Source organism: Bombina bombina, chromosome 1 (assembly GCF_027579735.1).
Source record: "Bombina bombina isolate aBomBom1 chromosome 1, aBomBom1.pri, whole genome shotgun sequence".
NCBI lineage: Eukaryota > Metazoa > Chordata > Amphibia > Anura > Bombinatoridae > Bombina > Bombina bombina.
In genome coordinates, this window is record NC_069499.1 from 193,373,571 (window position 1) to 193,395,606 (window position 22,036).

At 38.6% G+C, this 22,036-nt stretch overlaps 1 protein-coding gene across 1 annotated transcript in view; it reads right to left on the reverse strand.

Moving 5' to 3' along the window:
• LOC128645056 (acyl-coenzyme A thioesterase 1) overlaps positions 1 to 15,179 on the reverse strand; it is a 30,348-nt gene extending 15,169 nt beyond the window's left edge. The window contains exon 1 of the mRNA XM_053697806.1: positions 14,562 to 15,179. Within this exon, the coding sequence (XP_053553781.1) occupies positions 14,562 to 15,093 (532 nt within the window). The 5' untranslated portion in view covers positions 15,094 to 15,179. The remainder of the gene's footprint in view (positions 1 to 14,561) is intronic.
• Between the last annotated feature and the right edge of the window lie 6,857 nt (positions 15,180 to 22,036).

Below are 22,036 nucleotides of genomic sequence, written 5' to 3' on the forward strand. Positions count from 1 at the left end.
CCAGGAGGAGGCAAAGACACCCCAGTCAAAGGCTTAAATACCTTACCCACTTCCCTCATCCCCCAGTCATTCTGCCGAGGGAACAAGGAACAGTAGAAGAAATATCAGGGTGAAAAAGGTGCCAGAAGAACAAAAATAACAAACGCCCCACAGAAAAAATACAGGCGGGGAGCTGTGGACTCTTTCCATCTGAAGAAAAGAAAATTATCAGGTAAGCATAATTTAAGTTTTTCTTCATAAATGGAAAGAGTCCACAGCTGCATTCATTACTTTTGGGAAAACAATACCCAAGCTATAGAGGACACTGAATGCAAAAACTGGAGGGTACAAGAGGCGGCCCATTCTGAGGGCACCAGGCCTGAAAACGCCCAGACCCCAGAAATACAGAAACCACGAAATAAGGCCGGGAGTCTGAAACAGATCTTCCCCCAACACAGTGCAACCGCACTCTAGAAAGCAACTGAAGACGAAGGTCTTTAAGTCGCAAAAAGTTCACAAGAGTAATGGATGAGTCCAGAACCTTTTGCAAATAAATGTTAAGATTGATGCCCGTGGTAAAAGGGCTACTGCTACCCTCACAGCAAAGTGAATATATGGAATCCACAGCACCAAATCAGGTAAAAGAAAAAAAAATATTTATTTTCACATTACATGCGACGTTTCGGCCTCCATGGCCTTAATCATGCAATAAAGGTTTTTTCTTTTACCTGATTTGGTGCTGTGGATTCTATATATTCACTTAAGTCGCAAAAAGGTAGCTCAGAATACCGAAATATTCAGAAATGAAACCTCGTGCAGCAAGCTCAGATAGGTCTGACGAACAACACCTGAAGCAAAAACACTGCACGCTGCAGTCATCTAAAAATGACTCTGAAACTTAAATACTTGCAGGGCAAGTAGAAAGCAGCTGAAGATAGGATCCGTCAGATTGCTAAGTATCCACTAACCAGCGGATAACGTCGCAGGCTAAGAGCCGCCACTCCTTCCCACAAATCTTGAACGTGAAGAAAAAAGAAACCTCAAAGAGGCTTACCGTACCTCAAATGCTCCGAGGACGAAATAGAGCAACAGATCTCAGATCCTGCTCCAACACCGGACCAGCCCAAGCGACAGACATGTCTGATAGACAGGGGAGGACAGAAAAAGGGAATGGAAAGAAAAAGGGGGGGGACTCACCCACCCCAAACAGAGCTTGGGTGCCAACCCAATCAGCTCCTCCAAATAAGGCACTCCCAAGGAGAACCCCCTAGGACCTGGAACAGAGAAAAGTGCAATAGATCCGTAGGAAGACCTGTCACAACTCTTAGACAGTCTCTACGTAGAGAGATACATTTCCAACAGGTGGAACAGAGCCCACAGAGCAGCAAATGCTGCCCCTTACTAAATAAGCCACCTGATCCAACCTCCTACACACAGGACAATGACCCCCAAGAGAGAGGAAACCCCAGCTCATAAAGGAAGACAAACTATGCCCTCAAAAGGGAAGGGCACAGATAAGAACAACGTACATGTCCACAAGACATAAAGCCATAGTATGATCAAAATACGGACCGAATGAAAAAATAATCCAGACACCACTGTTGACCCAACAAAGAAAAAAACTCCCCATGAAGAGTAGCACACTCCATCCGAAGGACAAGACAAGTCAGGCCTTAAAGTTGATAACAAGTACCCGAAGGTAGATGTGAACTCTGGCCTTCCTGCTTGCAAGCCCAATGAGCTAGCCCATATGTCGCAACATAGATTCCCTGAAAAAACTGGGTGGTCCCAAACCAGTCCACAGGATCATAAGTCTCCAGACATCCAAGACAAGAACCCTGGACCCAGAATCTCCCTAGAATGAATGACACCCCCAGGGTACACAAGATACTCCGTCTGAAGCAATCAGACCTCACAGGGGATAAGAACCAGGAAACCAAGAGAACGGGTACAGGACTCACTCGTAATTCTCTGCCAAAAGGGAAGAGAACACCCTTGGCCGGAGGTCAATAACCCCCCCACCAAGGTGCTAGGCCGCGACAAAGTCACGCAATTTCTCTAGAGCCCAAAGGCAGCACAAAGGGAAATGAGAACGAGAACAGAGTCATTGAGTAGAAAAGAAAGGCTAGTCTCCGTAATCCTTTCAGAGTAACATTCCAGAGGACCACACCCAAAGGAGAAGAATGCAAAGCATCCCAAACCCAGGCAGAAAAACAACCCCTAAGCAAAAGCTTGGGGGGGGGGAGAAAAACAACAACACACAACACCTCCTATCACCCCTGATATGGAGACGACTAACTCCCGAAGGAAGACAGAGTCTCATGGCCTTCACTTCCTAATTAAGCGGCCAAAGCCGCCAGAAAAAAAACGGACTAAGTCCAGAAAGTCTCTACCCAAAGGAAGAGAGCCTCTAAAAGAAACAAGTCCTAAAAGGACACTTCCAAAGAGACCATGAAAAGCAAAACCGTAAGAACGGCGGTATGAAGAACCGAAATCCTCCAAGCCTCCAACCCACAACGGGAAGGAACACTCTAGTTACCGGAGAAATCGGAAAATACTGAGCATGTCGCCGCGAATCTCAACTGAGTCCTGGCCCACTAGATTGAAAGGTGAATAAGGACTGAACCAATCCCCTATTCCCCTAAGCAACCACGGACCATCAAGTCCTCTCAGGATGCTAGTTGAAGCTTGTAAAATAACAAGTAAACACCACAAATCATATTGTGATCACTAGGCGCCCTCACCGGACCAGCCGGACATAAAAAGGCGCCACGTGTCTGAACTAGGCCTCAAAGACAGAAGGATTTGTACCCAGTCAGGACCAGCCTGAAACCAAGGGCCCCAGATGGAGGGATAAAGAACAGTCAGACAGAACAGAAGACTAGTACGTCCTCAAAGTAAACAGTGCGACCACAAAATCGCGAGTATCAATTCCAAATAAGAACGTTTCTGAAGGAAGCATCACACAACAACATGAGCTTTAGACCAAATAAAAATCATCCTCACCGGATTAAAATAAAAGATAAGGCAACCCATAGGTTATCGCCCAGGAAGAACGGACAGAGCCGCAGGACCAGCCCAACAGGGGTCCAAGACTTCCAAGCTCAGAACTGGAAAAGGATACACAAATAAAGACTATAAGAAGATTACTTCATCCCCTTATGTCTATGCAAGCAAGCCAGTCGAAGATTAAGACTTAGAATCCCCAGACCCATTAAGAGTGGGTTCCTCCAGCAACACCAAAATGTGCCTCAGTAGAACACGAAAGCGTGCTAGTCTATAACGAAAGGTGCAACATTCCTCCGCCAGGACAAAAGAAAACAACGGCCCAGAAGGTTGACCCCCTGAGGCCTCAGGGGCAGTCGCTCCCCCGGAGGGATGAACTGGACCAGGCGATCCCACGCCTGACGAGCCCCGGTTTACGGAACATGGACAATATCATAAGCACACTCCTGGGAGGTGCAGATGCGCCAGCGCAAAAGATATGGCCATGCGGAACCGTGTCGTAACCTCTGGGGGGGGGGGAAACAGGCCACACTCCATAGAAGGATAAGTAGCGTTTGGGTTACCTGCATGCGAAGTAAGAGTTGATGGTAGGGAACTCACCTTATGGGAAATAGAATCCCCAGAGGCGGATGGGATCAGTGGGCACTTGATTCCCCAATCCCGAGGAACAGAGCACTCTAAAACAGCATTCGGAACATAACTGATGGGCATGCATCACGCGGGCCAATTCATATTCTTCGCAAGAAGTAGACAAAAAAAAAAAAAAAAGGAGGGCCCAATGGCACTACTGGGGAGTAAAAGGGACTTAATTCCTAGTAATTACATAAAGGGAGGCAAAGTATATACCTTCCTAACATAATAAAATATAATGATATATAATATAGGTGCTATGTACTAGTCGCTTATTTTAATAAAAGGAAGGTACAAGACCACCAAAAAATGTACACATAAGCAGCACTCAAAATCCCTTGTGTGAATTAGATTTAACTAAGCAACAAGTGGCAGATATACCAGGGAAAAATATATTAAAATTTAGTTTTTATTAGGGCATTTAAAATAATGGAAAGACAAAAGATTTAAAACCACAGGAAATAATTGTAATTTAAAACAGGATTAAACGGCAGAAATGGTAATACCAGATTATATCATTGTTAGAGGTGCAGGGTCTCCTCTAATGAGATAAAAACTTTATATTACTAACTCGTCTTTATAGCACAGACCTAGGATGTAATATTAATACATAGTCTTTAGATGAACAAATGATTATATAATCTCAATATTGTATCAAGAGGGATCCTAATAATGGGACCGGGTCAGATTAAGTCTGAAAGTATTATGGTAACACATATGATTTGTGATTATGGCATATTGTGATTTACCATATACATATAAAGTGGATTATGTATTGAACAGGAATAAGGTAATTCAAAGTTTCCTTATAATATTCTTACTGATCCTATTATACAATTCAAAAACATAATTTATGTAAGAACTTACCTGATAAATTCATTTCTTTCATATTGGCAAGAGTCCATGAGCTAGTGACGTATGGGATATACAATCCTACCAGGAGGGGTAAAGTTTCCCAAACCTCAAAAAGCCTATAAATACACCCCTCACCACACCCACAATTCAGTTTAACGAATAGCCAAGAAGTGGGGTGATAAAGAAAGGAGCAAAAAGCATAAACAAAGGAATTGGAATAATTGTGCTTTATACAAAAAAAATCATAACCCCCATAAAAAGGGTGGGCCTGGTGGACTCTTGCCAATATGAAAGAAATGAATTTATCAGGTACATTCTTACATAAATTATGTTTTCTTTCATGTAATTGGCAAGAGTCAATGAGCTAGTGACGTATGGGATAGCAATACCCAAGATGTGGAACTCCACGCAAGAGTCACTAGAGGGATAAAAAATAAAGACAGCCAATTCCGCTGAAAAAATTATTCCACAACCCAAATCATAAGTTTTAATCTTATGATTGAAAAAAAAAATATAAGCAGAAGAATCAAACTGAAACAGCTGCCTGAAGAACTTTTCTACCAAAAACTGCTTCTGAAGAAAAAACATCAAAATGGTAGAATTTAGTAAATGTATGCAAAGAAGACCAAGTTGCTGCTTTGCAAATCTGATCAACTGAAGCTTCATTATTAAAAGGCCAGGAAGTGGAAACTGACCTAGTAGAATGAGCTGTAATCCTCTGAGGCAGGGATTTACCCGACTCCAAATAAGCGTGATGAATCAAAAGCTTTAACCAAGATGCCAAAGAAATGGCAGAAGCTTTCTGACCTTTCCTAGAACCAGAAAAGATAACAGACTAGAAGTCTTCCTGAAAACTTTAGTAGCTTCAACATAATATTTCAAAGCTCTCACCACATCCAAAGAATGTAAAGATCTTTCCAAAGAATTCTTAGGATGGGGACACAAAGAAGGGACAACAATTTTCCTACTAATGTTGTTGGAATTCACAACTTTAGGTAAGAATTTAAATGAAGTCCGCAAAACTGCCTTATCCTGATGAAAAATCAGAAAAGGAGACTCACAAGAAAGAGCAGATAATTCAGAAACTCTTCTAGCAGAAGAGATGGCCAAAAGAAACAACACTTTCCAAGAAAGCAATTTAATGTCCAAAGAATGCATAGGCTCAGACGGAGGAGCCTGTAAAGCCCTCAAAACCAAATTAAGACTCCAAGGAGGAGAAATTGGCTTAATGACAGGCTTGATAAGAACCAAAGCCTGTACAAAACAATGAATATCAGGGAGTTCAGCAATTTTTCTGTGGAATAAAACAGAAAGAGCAGAGATTTGTCCTTTCAAGGAACTCGCAGACAAACCCTTATCCAAACCATCCTGAAGAAACTGTAAAATTCTAGGAATTCTAAAAGAATGCCAAGAGAATTTATGAGAAGAACACCATGAAATGTAAGTCTTCCAAACTCGATAATAAATCTATCTAGAAACAGATTTACGAGCCTGCAACATAGTATTAATCACTGAGTCAGAGAAACCTCTATGAATAAGCACTAAGCGTTCAATTTCCATACCTTCAAATTTAAGGATTTGAGATCCTGATGGAAAAAAGGACCTTGAGATAGGTCTGGCCTTAGTGGAAGTGGCCATGGTTGGCAACTGGACATCCGAACAAGATCTGCATACCAAAACCTGTGAGCCCATGCTGGAGCCACCAGCAGCACAAACGATTGCTCAATGATGATCTTGGAAATCACTCTAGGAAGAAGAACTAGAGGCGGAAAAATATAGGCAGGTTGATAACTCCAAGGAAGTGTCAATGCATCCACTGCTTCCGCCTGAGGATCCCTGGACAGGTACCTGGGAAGTTTCTGGTTTAGATGAGATGCCATCAGATCTATTTCTGGAAGCCCCCACATCTGAACAATTTGAAAAAACATCTGGGTGAAGAGACGACTCTCCCGGATGTAAAGCTTGACAACTGAGATAATCCGCTTCCCAATTGTCTATACCTGGGATATGGACCGCAGAAATTAGACAGGAGCTGGATTCTTCCCAAACAAGTATCCGGGATACTTATTTCATAGCCTGAGGACTGTGAGTCCCACCCTGATGATTGACATATGCCACAGTTGTGACATTGACTGTCTGAAAACAAATAAACGGCTCTCTCTTCAATAGAGGCCAAAACTGAAGAGCTCAGAGAATTGCACGGAGTTCCAAAATATTGATTGTTAATCTCGCCTCTTGAGATTTCCAAACCCCTTGTGCTGTCAGAGATCCCCAGACAGCTCCCCAACCTGAAAGACTCGCATCTGTTGTGATCACAGTCCATGTTGGACGAACAAAAGAGGCCCCTTGAACTATACTATGAGATAGTCGAACATTGGGATTTAAGGATATTAATTGTGATATCCTTGTATAATCCCTGCACCATTGGTTCAGCATACAAACTGAAGAGGTCTCATGTGAAAACGAGCAAAGGGGATCGCGTCCGATGCTGCAATCATGAGACCTAAAACCTCCATGCACATAGCTACTGAAGGGAATGACTGAGACTGAAGGTTCAGACAGGCTGCAATCAATTTCAGATGTCTCTTGTCTGTTAGAGACAAAGTCATGGATACTGAATCTATTTGGAATCCTAAAAAGGTTACCCTTGTCTGAGGAATCAAGGAACTTTTTGGTAAATTGATCCTCCAACCATGTCTTTGAAGAAACAACACTAGTTGATTTGTGCAAGATTCTACAGAACGTAAAGACTGAGCAAGTACCACGATATCGTCCAAATAAGGAAACACCGCAATACCCCGGTCTCTAATTACAGAGAGTAGGGCACCGAGAACCTTTGAAAAGATCCTTGGAGCTGTCGCTAGGCTAAAAGGGAAGAGCAACAAATTGGTAATGCTTGTCTAGAAAAGAGAATCTCAGGAACTGATAGTGATCTGGATGAATCGGAATAAGAAGATATGCATCCTGTAAGTCTATTGTGGACATATAATGCCCTTGCTGAACAAAAGGCAGAATAGTCCTTATAGTCACCATTTTGAATGTTGGTACTCTTGCAGAACGATTCAAGACTTTTAGATTCAGAACTGGTCTGAATGAATTTTCTTTCTTTGGGACAATGAACAGATTTGAATAAAACCCCAGACCCTGTTCCTGAAAAGGAACTGGCACGATTACCCCAGATAACTCCAGGTCTGAAACACACTTCAGGAAAACCTGCGCTTTCTCTGGGTTCACTGGAATGCGAGAGAGAAAGAAACTTCTCACAGGCGGTCTTACTCTGAAACCTATTCTGTACCCCTGAGAGACAATGTTCTGAATCCAATGATTTTGGACTGATTTTATCCAAACATCCTTGAAAAATTTGAATCTGCCCCCTACCAGCTGAGCTGGAATGAGGGCCGCACCTTCATGCGGACTTGGGGGCTGGTTTAGATCTCTTAAATGGCTTGGATTTATTCCAGATTGAGGAAGGCTTCCAATAGGAGACAGATTCCTTAGGGGAAGGATTAGGTTTCTGTTCCTTATTTTGTCGAAAGGAACGAAAACGGTTAGAAGCTTTAAATTTACCCTTAGATTTTTTATCCTGAGGCAAAAAAGCTCCCTTCCCCACCCCCAGTGACAGTTGAAATTATAGAATCCAACTGAGAACCATATAATTTATTACCTTGGAAAGAAAGAGATAGCAATGTCGATTTAGAAGTCATATCAGCATTCCAAGATTTAAGCCATAAAGCTCTTCTAGCTAAAATAGCTAAAGACATATCCAACATCAATTCTGATATCAAAAATGGCATCACAAATGAAATTATTAGCATGTTGAATTAATTTAACAATGCTATACACATTATGATCTGATACTTGTTGCGCTAAAGTTTCCACACAAAAAAAAAAGTTGAGGCAGCTGCAACATCAGCCAAAGAAATAGCAGGCCTAAGAAGATGGCCTGAACATAAATAAGCTTTCCTTAGATAAGATTCAAGCTTCCTATCTAAAGGATCTTTAAAAGAAGTACTATCTTCCGTAGGAATAGTAGTACGTTTAGCAAGAGTAGAGATGGCCCCATCAACTTTGGGGATCTTTTCCCAAAACTCCAATCTATCAGTAGGCAAAGGATACAATTTTTTAAACCTTGAAGAAGGAGTAAAAGAAGTACCCAGTCTATTCCATTCCTTAGAAATCATATCTGAAATAGCATCAGGAACTGGAAAAACCTGTGGAATAACTACATGAGGTTTATAAACCGAATTTAAACGTTTACTAGTTTTAGTATCAAGAGGACTAGTCTCCTCCATATCTAATGCAATCAACACTTCTTTTAATAAAGAACGAATATACTCCATTTTAAATAAGAGGATTTGTCAGTGTCAATATCTGAGGCAGGATCCTCTGAATCAGACAGATCCTCATCAGAGATAGATGAAATCAGTATGTTGTCGGTCATTAGAAAATTCATCAACTCTATGAGAGGTTTTAAAAGACCTTTTACGTTTATTAGAAGGCGGAATGGCAGACAAAGCCTTCTGAATGGAATCAGAACTAATTCTCTTAAATTTACAGGAATATCCTGAGCATTAGATGTTGATGGACCAGCAACAGGTAATGAACTACTACTGATGGAAACATTCTCTGCATGTAAAAGTTTATCATGACAACTATTACAAACTACAGCTGGAGGAACAGTTACCACAAGTTTACAACAAATGCACTTAGCTTTGATAGAACCGTTATCTGGCAGCAGAATTCCAGTAGTAGATTCTGAGACAGGATCAGATTGAGACATCTTGCAGTATGTAAAAAAACAAAACAACATATAAAGCAAAATTATCAATTTCCTTATATGACAGTTTCAGGAATCGGAAAAAAATGCAAACAGAATAGGCCTCTGACATAGGGAAAAAAAAAAAAAAGACCAGAGGCAAAAGGAATGAAGTCTTAAATAATGAAAAAATGTTTGGCGTCAAGTATGATGCACCACAAACTGAAAAACATATTTTTGCGCCAAAAACGTTGGGAACGAAACTCGAGCGTCATAAATGACGCTATCTCGAGAAAAGACTCAGCGGCAACTAAGACGCCGGAAATTACGAATTTGTGTCAACAAACGTAATTTTCACGCCGAAAAAGTCTTGCGCCAAAAATGACGCAATAAATTATAGCATTTTGCGCTCTCGCGAGCCTAATACAGCCCGCAATTTAGAAAGTCAATTTGAAAACCTCAGGTAAGAATTATTAATTTTTTTTTTAAAAAAAAGCATTTCCCAGATATGAAACCGACAGTCTGCAAAAAGGAAATATACTGATAAACCTGAATCATGGCAAATATAAGTACAAACATATATTTAGAACTTTAAATATAAAGTGCCAAACCATAGCTGAGAGTGTCTTAAATAAAGGAAAGATACTTACCAAAAGACACCCATCCACATATAGCAGATAGCCAAACCAGTACTGAAACGAAAATCAGTAGAGGTAATGGTATATAAGAGTATATCGTCTATCTGAAAAGGGAGGTAGATGAATCTCTACGACCGATAACAGAGAACCTACGAAATAGATCCCTGTTAGGAAGACCATTGTATTCAATAGGTGATACTCCCTTCACATCCCTCTGACATTCACTGTACTCTGAGAGGAACCGGGCTTCAACATGCTGAGAAGCGCATATCAACGTAGAAATCTAGCACAAACTTACTTCACCACCTCTATAGGAGGCAAAGTTTGTAAAACTGAATTGTGGGTGTGGTGAGGGGTGTATTTATAGGCATTTTGAGGTTTGGGAAACTTTGCCCCTCCTGGTAGGATTTTATATCCCATACGTCACTAGCTCATGGACTCTTGCCAATTACATGAAAGAAATCCTCTTGTGTATGTGTGAAAAAACCCACAGAGTTACTGTTATCAGATCTGCTTTAATTTCAAGTATAAAGTTTTATTGATTCCTATATTAGCACTTAATACTGCTGGTAGATAGTGACTACTATTACTACTATATTACTAATGTGCTAGTGGAATAAAGTATATTTGCTCTAGTATTATACTTATCTATTCCATCAAGGACAGGTAATCGGTTTAAGCAAGATATAATAAAGATAAGTTAAATTGCAGTTATCTTTACAGAAGGTAGTATCCAAACTAAAGTAGTTCTAATGGATCAAATCTAGTTTACCAATGTAGTACTCATTACCATATATAACATTAGCTTGTTAAATATCAAAGATCCTTCTGTTAGACATATATATATATATATATATATATATATATATATATATATATATATATATCTGCTGACTCTTATGCTGTATATGAGCGTCCTGTATGGATATGCTATTATTTAAAGTCGGAGTGTATCCACAATCTAGGTCGCAGTTCTGTGCAGGTTATATAAACCGGTAGTGCCTAATCCTGAAAATCTGCAGATTATATATATATATATATATATATATATAAAAAAAAAAAAACGGTTATAAAAATCAGCTGCTTGAGCCTAAATTCATGATAGTCTAATGATAACACTAAAGGCTATGTGCAGCCAAAATATAGTAAGCTGGTGTTTTTTTTAAGTAATATTCCTGCTACATTAAAATAATGAAAAATGAGAGCCCATTAACTCCCAACCTCCCCGACATGTTTCGCCGAAGGACTCGGCTTTCTCAAAAACTGCGACCTAGATTGTGGATACACTCCGACTATAAATAATAGCATAATATATATTTTTCTCTGGTATATCTGCCACATGTTGCTTAGTTAAATCTAATTCACACAAGGGATTTCAAGTGCTGCTTATGTGTACATTTTTTGGTGTTCTTGTACCTCATTTTGTTAAAATTTGCAAGAAGTAGAGTCTGAATCAGAGACATCCATCTCCAAAAAATCAGAATCCTCCATAACTGGGATATTGAATTAAAAAAAATGGACGGCACCTTACACCCCCAATGGCTGGGGCACTCACCACCTCCAGGGAACCAGAAACCAGGATTTCTCCGTCGCCACACGGTCAGGAATGCGGAAATGGAGAGCCAAAATGTGGCCATGCCCGGTCACAAGGTAAACAGTGCAGTCCATGCAAATGCGCGCCCGACCGTAAAGGGGCCATCACTAGATATAGGTTGTTATGTTCCAAAATAGCCATGAGCCGAAGCAACACTACACAGTAGCAGACAGAATCACATAATAAACATGATTATAAACCCCCCTGTACAATAACCCTCCTCAGGAGATATTAACCCTTGATTCCGACATACAAAAAGGAGCCTCACTGAGACCCTATGTTAAAGGGAGACTGAACCCAAATTTTATCTTTCATGATTCAGATAGAGCATGCAATTTTAAGAAACTTTCTAATTTACTCCTAGTATTAATTTTTCTTCATTTCCTTGCTATCTTTATTTAAAAAGCAAGAATGTAAGTTTAGAAGCCGGCACATTTTTGGTTCACAACCTGTGTTGTCCTTGCTGATTGGTGGATAAATGCTTTCCAGGGTACTGAACCAAAAATTGGCTGGCTCCTTATCTTAGATGCCTTCTTTTTCAAATATAGATAGCAAGAGTACAAAGAAAAATTGATAATAGTAGAAAATTAGAAAGTTGCATGTTCTATCTGAAACATGAAAGAAAAATGTTGGGTTTAGTATCCCTTTAAAGTTATCCCCAAAAGGTTGTAGCCCCTCTCGGATAAACAGTTGTAATTACAATACATCCATGATGAAAGTAAAACGAAACAATCTTACCGGAATCTACGCCGTGGAACATTAACACGGCCCTTCAAGTTTGACATATGGTAACGTTGCTTCTGCCATGGACTTGAGAAAAAAGCAGACAGCAAAACTCGTCAACGCCAATTGCTTGTGAAGACGTTAATATGAGTAGGGATGGTTTCGCAGAAAGCCTCTAACTGCATCTCCGAAATCTAACTTTCACCCATGCTCTCACTGAGAGGCTGTCTGGACTACTTAAAAACTCCAGTCCCATGACGAAAAGTACTACCCTCCATAAGAGACTATTGAAAACTTCTGACACTTCTCTGCCAAGCTCCTGGGATGAAAGGCAAAGAATGACTGGGGGATGAGGGAAGTGGGGGAGGTATTTAAGCATTTGGCTGGGGTGTCTTTGTCTCCTCCTGGTGGCCAGGTTCTGAATTCCCAAAAGTAATGAATGCAGCTGTGGACTCTTTCCATTTATGAAGAAAAAGGCATACATGAAATATGAAGCAATATAAACACAACAGTAATGGAATACAAATATCATATAGTATGGCATTTTTATACAATGTATATTCCTAAAAGAAAAATCCAAAAGGCATTGTGTATTAATTGAATGCCTAGTGTTCATTTTCCCTTCTGGATGACACAAGGCCACATTTGGACCTCCTCATATATTCAAATTATAGGAGGTTATTTCCAACAAAAGAGACCACTTTCGGGTCTCAAATGACAGCCTCATTTTATAGTTTTAACTTAAACTGTAGTAAAGTGTATGTAATATAATATATATATATATATATATATATATATATATATATATATATATACACACACACATGTACATACATACACATATATATGTGTGTAACAGCGAAATTACAATATCTCCACTCTATTGGCCTCTCATGGACCTTAAAAGGATTAATACTGCCACCTTGTGGAGAGACTTTTATGATGTGGGACATGATACAAAAGGTATGGTTTACATCCCAGGGTGTTTGTAAAACAGATATCTAAGAGCTTGGCTGGAGCTTAATTTAACAGAGAAATAACTTAAAGGACCTGTTTTAAAGATGTGGGGTAATAGAACAAATCTAGAACGTTGCTACTTTGTAGTTGCCAATCATATGCTATAGAGCACTGGAGGGAGAGTATCATATTGGTCTTGGTATAATTTTATGGTCACTAGTATTCCAAACCTCATTCAATGCATATTAGCCTGGTGAAGATTGAGATATTGGTGTATATTATGACTTGAGAATACATACGTACAGTATATGCCATAATAATACATAATAGAAGCATGAATGATCTCCTGAAATAAAATATATAAAGACAAGACCTAGCAGGGTTGGAGGTTCTAAGTATGCATTGGCTAGACAAAATACTTGTGGCAGAAAAGAGTCAGTAGCTATTTGTTTATATTATGAGAACATAATTTTAAATAACTTCCCAATGTATTTCTATTATCATATTTGCTTCATTCTCTTAGTATCCTTTTAATTAAGAGGCAGCAATGCACTTCTGGGAGTTAGCTGAACACATCATGTGAGCCTATGACGTAATATATATATATATATATATATATATATATATATATATATATATATATATATATATATAGATAGATAGATATATGCAGCCACCAATCACTAGTTAGCTCCTAGTAGTGCATTGCTGCTCCTAAACCATTCAAGGTTTGCTTTTCCAACTATGTATACCAAGAGAACAAAGCAAATTAGATAATAGAAGAAAACTGAAAAGTTTTTGAAAATGATATGCTCTATTTGGATCATGAAAATCAATTTTTAGCTTTCATATCCCTTTAAAGATGTTTCTTTCTTCCACAACATTTTTGTTCTGCTGTTGTTGTAGTCCATTATGTTCATGGCACTTTTTTGAACAAAATGTTTTTATTGCGATACAGAAGTCTGATGTTATCCATCAAATCAGCTTAGGTGTTTTTACTTTATAAAAAAAAAAAAAAATCAAAAATGGTAAGTCTGAGGGTTTTAAGTTTCTGACAAAACTGTAAAAAAAAAATAAAAAAAAATGACATGCTCTAATTTTTCTCATCAGTAAATCATGTTATAGTGCCAGCATGGAGATATTAAGAGATATTTAGTTATAAAGATAAAAATATGGATTGAAATAAAAAAAAATAAAAAAATCAGACATTGAAATTCAGGATTTAAAAAGGTATATATATATATATATATATATATATATATATATATATATATATATATATACACACACACACACATATTTGTTTATTGTGGATTAGGAGGATTTAAAAGTTTACTGATGTTCCACTTTTGAACATTTGATAGCAGACCTGGCCAATATATATTTATGCTCTCAGTGGAACTTATGATTTATGAAGCTTTACCTGGTGGCAGGAACAGACTACCTCTGACTGCCCCCTCTCTTAATCTGATCCTTCTGACTCCTGGTGCAGCAAACAACCTCTCAATTTTTACTTTGGCAGTGACCTCCCCAGGAATACGCTTTGGGTTTAGGTGTCCTCTGTGAACCAATAACTCCATAATCATGGGTGACTTCAACATATCTTTCTTCTCTAACCTGTAATATGTTTTTTCCATGATAGCTGGGGACAGACTCCAGAGGAGTCCCATAGGAAGCACACCTGTGTAATCCCCACCTAATGAAGCATCCCTGCACAGATCCACAATGCCAGAGCTATCCGCCTCATAATGGGCACACGAGTGAAAAAGAAAGTCCTCATCATCTACCACCACGGCCCTTAAAGTCACCTGCTGTCTGGGACTTAAGCCCAAGACTTGAATGTGTAGCTTCTCATCTGCCAGTGCAGACTGGGGCGAGACCGCAATAGACGCGGATCTGCTATGACTATAAAGTTTCCACAGGCCGGTGGCCCTAAAGGCGACTGCCCGTAACATGTCACTGTCCAGCAATGAGACCCCAATATAACTCCTGGTGCTGCTGAGCGCCCTATTAACGACGCCGTCTACTATAGAGGAAAATGTGCAATTTATACCCAGACCAGAGTTGTAGACCGCCGAACACATTCCTCGGTCATGTGATCACCATTTTATAAACAGTACTACGGATAACGCGTCGCAGATTGTTTATAGAACGTGATTGTTTATAGAAAGTGCTTATGGTCTTTATACTATTTTTTAACGCGGTAACAATGTTAATCTGGGTTTGTACTTTATTCACTAACTTTTTTTGCCAATCACATTGAACGTTTTGAGCTGCCTACTAAAAGCTTTCATAATGTACAGATTATTTACTGTCTTTGGCAATGTTGTTTTTAGTCATTTTGTTTCTATTTCAAAGCGTGTTGAAACACTTTGGGATGTAGCATAAAATGTTTAAAGGACCGTCAAAAATAATTTTAGATTTTATAATTAATATTAATATGATTAACAAGTGCATAATAAAAAAGACGATGCAATTGCACTTACTCTTTTTTTCCCCTCACAATTTTCAAAGTTTACTTCAATTCCTGGCACCTGTATCATTTGACAGTCATTAGCCAATCACAGACTCATTTACAATGTGACCTATTGGACATGTTCAGTAGCAGCTGGTGCCTCAAAAAGTGTGCATATAAAAAGTTTTTTTTTTTAAATAAATGTGATAATGGAAGTACATTTACAAGTCTCTTAAAACTGCACACTCTGAATCATGAAATATTAATTTTGACCCTATTGTCATTTTATTAATTATACACGGTGAATTTTTTGTTGATATTTAACACCAAACATTTTGGGCTTTCCAGTTCTAAGAATTGGAAGTAGACACTGCAGACGTTGCAAGTCTAACCACTATACGTCTGTACCTTTATTAGCTTCTGCAGATGCAATAACATACTGTAAAACAAGGCAAGTTGTGTACACTAAATGACAATGAAAAACTATTTTAGCAAACTCTTAATTTATTAGAAAGTCTTCACATTCCACTGACTAATTAATTTGTTACAAGACTATAGAAAAGTCATGTAATCACAGGGTTTTTTATGCCCCTTAAAAACAATTATAGTGACCTCCGTGCATAATATTTTAAAATTAAAGAAAGATTTTTTTTTAATTAAATATATTAAGCAGCTTTTCTAAAACATGTTTATATGAAAATAAAAATAAAAACAATAAAACATTAGAACTATATTGAAGAAAAACTACCTAAAATAAAGTAAGAAAGGTAGAATATTAAAAATACATTTATAAATTTCCATCTTGTTACACACCGTCTATGTCACCTTGCAACATCCCTCAAACTCAATAACTCAGCATCCGAAGGACTATACATTGTCACTCCATCTCAATCCGAAAACACCCTATGAATGCCAACTACATGACCCCATTCCAATACCCCCAGCACCCAAGGTACCACCACACCCACACAAATGTAAACCTTCCAAAATCTGTGTGAATTTCCATCTAAGGTCTCACTAGTAACTGCTTCAATTCTTAAAGGGACATTACATTGTTGGGCACAAGTACAATAGCATGGTTACTTATTACTCACCATGCTATTGATTTTACTCATGTTCCTGTAGTTGTCTTCGAAGTTCTTCGCTTACTTTTTCCCTTTACAAGTGCTGGTTAGTGAAGCTCAGCAGCTTCATACTGGGCTCCGCCAACTGTAAGTTTAAAGGGACAGTACATTTAAAAATTCACTTTTGTTATTCAGATAGAGCATGCAATTGTAACCCTTTAAGGACACAGCTTTCAGTTTGCTCAATTGTTTTATGACGGAAAAATTCCGTCATATGTCTTTAAGAGATTAAACAACCTTCCAATTCACTTCAGTTATCAAATTTGCTTAATTCTCTTGTTTTTTTTATTGAAGAGTAAAACTAGGTAGACTCATAAGAGCTCAGGAGTGTGCACGTGTCTTTACTACTCTATGGCAGCAGTGTTTTGCAACATTATTTGTAGCTTTGTTATACAATGTTGCAAAATAGTGCTCCCATAGAGTACTAAAGACACATGCACACTCCTGAGCTCTTATGAGCCTACCTAGTTTTACTCTTCAATAAAAGATAACAGAAGTAAATTGGAAAATTGTTTTAAAATGCATGCTCTATCTGAATCCTGAAAGTTTAATTTTGACTTTACTGTCCCTTTAAGTCCCTTTAAGTATTTTTTTTTTCACCCTGCCACCGAAAAGGTGCACATTCACAAATTAGTGATATTGTTGTCCTTTTGACAAGCCATATTGTGCACGTCAGTTTAGCATGCACAAACATATCGGGTAAGCCAATGAAAAGAGGCATACATGTGTAGCCACCAATCAGCAGCTTGCTCCCCATAAGGCATTTCTTCTCCTGAGCCTCCCTCAACAGAGGACCCCTTGAAAACATAGCAAAGTAGATAATAGAAGTAAATTGGAAAGTTTTTTTTTTAAAGATCCCTTTAAATTGGGTCTAGTTTATGTATACATATCTTTTTGTGCTCAGTAGATTACAAATCTTCTTTTTATGATATAGGTGCCTTGATCTTCATTTGTTATGCCACTAAATCAATAGTTTTGCTATAACATATATATGCTACATTTTCTAGCAACATGCTATATTAAATATAGGTATATTAGAAACCACAAGTTCTCTCAGGTCAACTACATACCACAAGCGGTAGCTCTGCCCTATTAAGACTGGACAAAGCTAATTGCCAGGAAACTGTTGTCTAAAAAAAAATGCATGTGCGAGGGAATAAGGATAGAATCAAATCTGAAAAGGAGTTCTCAAAACACACTGGTGATTTACTTTCAAAATGTTGCCATGTTGTATGTCACTAATGTAGCAAATTCCTGTTGACCCCATAGCTCTAACTTGGTAATAGATCTTGTGACTGTCATATATGCTTTCAGTGCTTGACATTTCATTAGGATACCAACTATACATGTCTGAAGAAATTTTCCAATGGAGTGGTGGGGGGGGGGGGGGGCAAGTTGTTGCTGCTGTAAGGACCCAGTCATTTAACCTTTTAGTGCCGTTATGGCGTTCTATTCCGTCCTAACTGCGCTGGGCTTTAGCGCAGTTAGGAGCCAACGGCTCTTCCTGGATGCAATCGCAGTCTGGAGGGCGTGCCTAGCATCATAGGGAGCCCCCCTGACCCGATACCATAACTGAAATCTCACGTTCACGAGCAGGATCTCAATTTGTGTACATCGGAATTCTTTTAAACATGTTTTCTGTTCATAAATGTGATAATTTCAACAAGGGCACAATATAATTTGCATCTTAAAGGGACAGTCTAGTCAAAATTAAACTTTCATGATTCAGATAGGGCATGCAATTTGAAACAACTTTCAAATAAACCTAGGTAGGCTCATATGCTAGCTTCTAAACCATTGAACTGCCTATTATCTCAGTACATTTTGACAGTTAGAGACTGCTAGTTCATGTGTGTCATATAGATAACATTGTGCTCACTCCTGTGGAGTTATTTAAGAGTCAGTAAGGATTGGCTAAAATGCATGTCTGTCAAAAGAACTGAGATAAGGGAGCAGTCTGCAGAAGCTTAGGTACAATATTACCACAGAGGTAAAAATCAGATTAATATAACAGTGTTGCTTATGCAAAACTGGGGAATGGGTAATAAAGGGATTATCTATCAATTTAAACTTTTTAAAAATTCTGGAGTAGACTGTCCCTTTAAATAGAAATATTTTAAATTAATCAATTGTCAAATTATTTAAAATGAATGTGAATTATCTGTATGCCTACTAAATCATTTGGGAGACTATGCATTTATTGTTTTTTTGGATTAGTTAAAAACTCTTCTAAACTGTACCGGCAGAAATGAAGGCGTTTGGATCATCACTTCAATGTCCGCACAGTGACACCACTGACTTAGAAGTCTTCCAATGACTGGACTGAACTAAAGACCCTCTTGCTGACATCCAAACTATGCCCCAGCTAAATGTGTTGTCCCCTGTGCTAATCACAGTTCCAATTTGACTGAACAAAAGAATAGGAACATTTCACACATAGCTTTGTTTGTAGAAGAAATCCTTTGTAATTATTTCATGTGTTTGTGACAACCCTTAGATAGCTAAAATATTAAGCTTTTATAGTCTCTTGAAAATATGGAATGGAATTACTTTTAGAAATTTTGTTAGCAGACCATCTACACCATAAGGGGGGAAAGTGCATAATGAGGAAAACAAACCAAAACATTTTAATAGCACAGGATTCTGAATTACTTAAAAAAAATGTTAGGGTTGAACAACTGACATTCTGAAAGGCCTGAATGAGTTAAAGGGACAGTCTAGTCAAAATTAAACTTTCCTTATTCAGAAAGGGCATGCAATTTTAAACAAACTTCCAATTTACTTTTATAATCAATAATCTTTGTTCTCTTGATATTCTTTGTTGAAAGTTAAACCAAGGTAGGCTCTTATGCTAATTTCTCAGCCCTTCAAGGCTGTCTCTTATCTCAGTGTATTTTGACAGGCTTTCACAGCTAGACAGTGCTAGTTCACATGTGTCATATAGATAACATTGTGCTCCCTCATGTGAAGTTATTTTTGGCTAAAATGCAAGTCCGTCAAAAGAACTAAACTAAAGGGGCAGTCTGCAGAGGCTTAGATACAAGGTAATCGCAGAGGTAAAAAGTATATTAATATAACATTGTTGGTTGTGCAAAACTGGGGAATGGGTAATAGAGGGATTAGCTATCTTTTTAAACAATACAAATTCTGGATTAGACTGTCCATTTAAAGGGACATTAAATCCAACATTTTTATTTCATGATTCAGCTAGAGCATATCATTTTAAATAACTTTCCAATTTATTTTTTATTATCAATTTTGATTTATTCTCTTGGTATCCTTTACTGAAGAAGCAGCAATGCACTACTGGGAGCTAGCTGAACACACCAGTAAGCCAATGATAAGAGGTATATATATATATATATATATATATATATATATATATATATATAAAAATAAATAAACACATATATATATATATATATATATATGCAGGCACCAATCAGCAACAAGCTCCCAGCATTTGAACCTACCTAGCTATGCTTTTCAACAAAGGATACTAAGCAAACAAAGAAAATGAGATGATAGACGTAAATTGGAAAATTGTTTAAAATCATATGCTGTATCTGAATAATGAAAGAACATTTTTGGGTTTCATGTCCCTTTAACCCCTTAAGGACCAACAACGTACAGGGTACATCGTACAAAAAACGGTAGTTAACGACCAACGACGTACCCTGTACGTCATCAGTGGATTCAAGTGGTGGAAGCGATCCTGATTGCTTCCAGCCGCTTTCATGTTATTGCAATTACATTTTTTAGCCATCCGATGCAGAGAGAGCCACTCGCCAGCGATAGTGCCGATCATTGGTGGGTAGGAGCAGCAGCAGGGAGGCGGGTGGGCGGCAATCGCTGGTGGATATCCGGCAGAGGGGAGCGGGATCATGTGCGGAGGCGCTGTGCGCGCACAGGCGTGGGGAGTACGCATGGGCGTGGAAGCAGGCATGCGCACGGGGGCGGGAGCGGGTGGGAACCCTACACTATGGAACGATTTTTTAAGGGAAGGAGGGGGGGAAATTGTATCTAAGGGATCTGGGAAGGGGTAGGTCAATAAGGGGGGGGGCAGCTACACTACAGAAATAGTTTTTTAGGGGGTTTCAATATAAAAAATAACTCTATTGCAAACTGGATACTGGCAGACAGCTGCCAGTACCCAAGATGGTGAACAATAAGATAGAGGGGGAGGGTTAGAGAGCTGTTTGGGGGGGATCAGGGAGGTTGGGGACTAAAGGGGGATCCTACACAGCAGAATATATATATATATTTTTTTTTTTTTAAAAAGCCTTTCTGCCAGTACTTAAGATGGCGGGGACAATTGTGAGTTGGGGGAGGGAAGAGAGCTGTTTGGGAGGGATCAGGGGGTGGGATGTGTTAGGTGGGAGGCTGATCTCTACACTAGAGCTAAAATTAACCCTACAAGCTACCTAATTAACCCCTTCACTGCTGGGCATATGTGTGGTGCACAGCGGCATTTAGCGGCCTTCTAATTACCAAAAAGCAACGCCAAAGCCATATATGTCTGCTATTTCTGAACAAAGGGGATCCCAGAGAAGCATTTACAACCATTTGTGCTATAATTGCACAAGCTGTTTGTAAATAATTTCAGTGTGAAACCTAAAGTTTGTGAAAAAGTGAACATTTTTTTTATTTCATCGCATTTGGCCAAATGGTGGCATTAAATATACCAAAATGGCGCTAGATCAATAATTTGGGTTGTCTACTACACAAAAGCTAAAATTAACCCTACAAGCTCCCTAATTAACCCCTTCACTGCTGGGCATAATACACGTGTGGTGCGCAGCTGCATTTAGCGGCTTTCTAATTACCAAAAAGCAACACCAAAGCCATATATGTCTGCTATTTCTAAACAAAGGGGATTCCAGAGAAGCATTTACAACCATTTGTGCGATAATTGCCCAAGCTGATTGTAAATAATTTCAGTCAAAGTTAGAAAAAAGTGTGTTTTTTTTCAATGTTTTCATCATATTTTATAATTTTTTTTATAGTTAATTATAAGAAATGATGACAATAATGGTATCTTTAGAAGGTCCATTTAATGGCGAGAAAAAGAGTATATAATACGTGTGGGTACAGTAAATGAGTAAGAGGAAAATTACAGCTAAACACAAACACAGCAGAAATGTAAAAATAGCCCTGGTCCTTAATAAGAACATTGAAAAATGGTCTGGTCCTTAAGGGGTTAAGTAAGGTTACCAACTTTTCAATAATTAGATATTTACAAAGATGATATAATAAATACCATCCAATGTGATTTATGATGTGGGATAACTGACCAAAGGGGTTTGATCCTCACAGGAA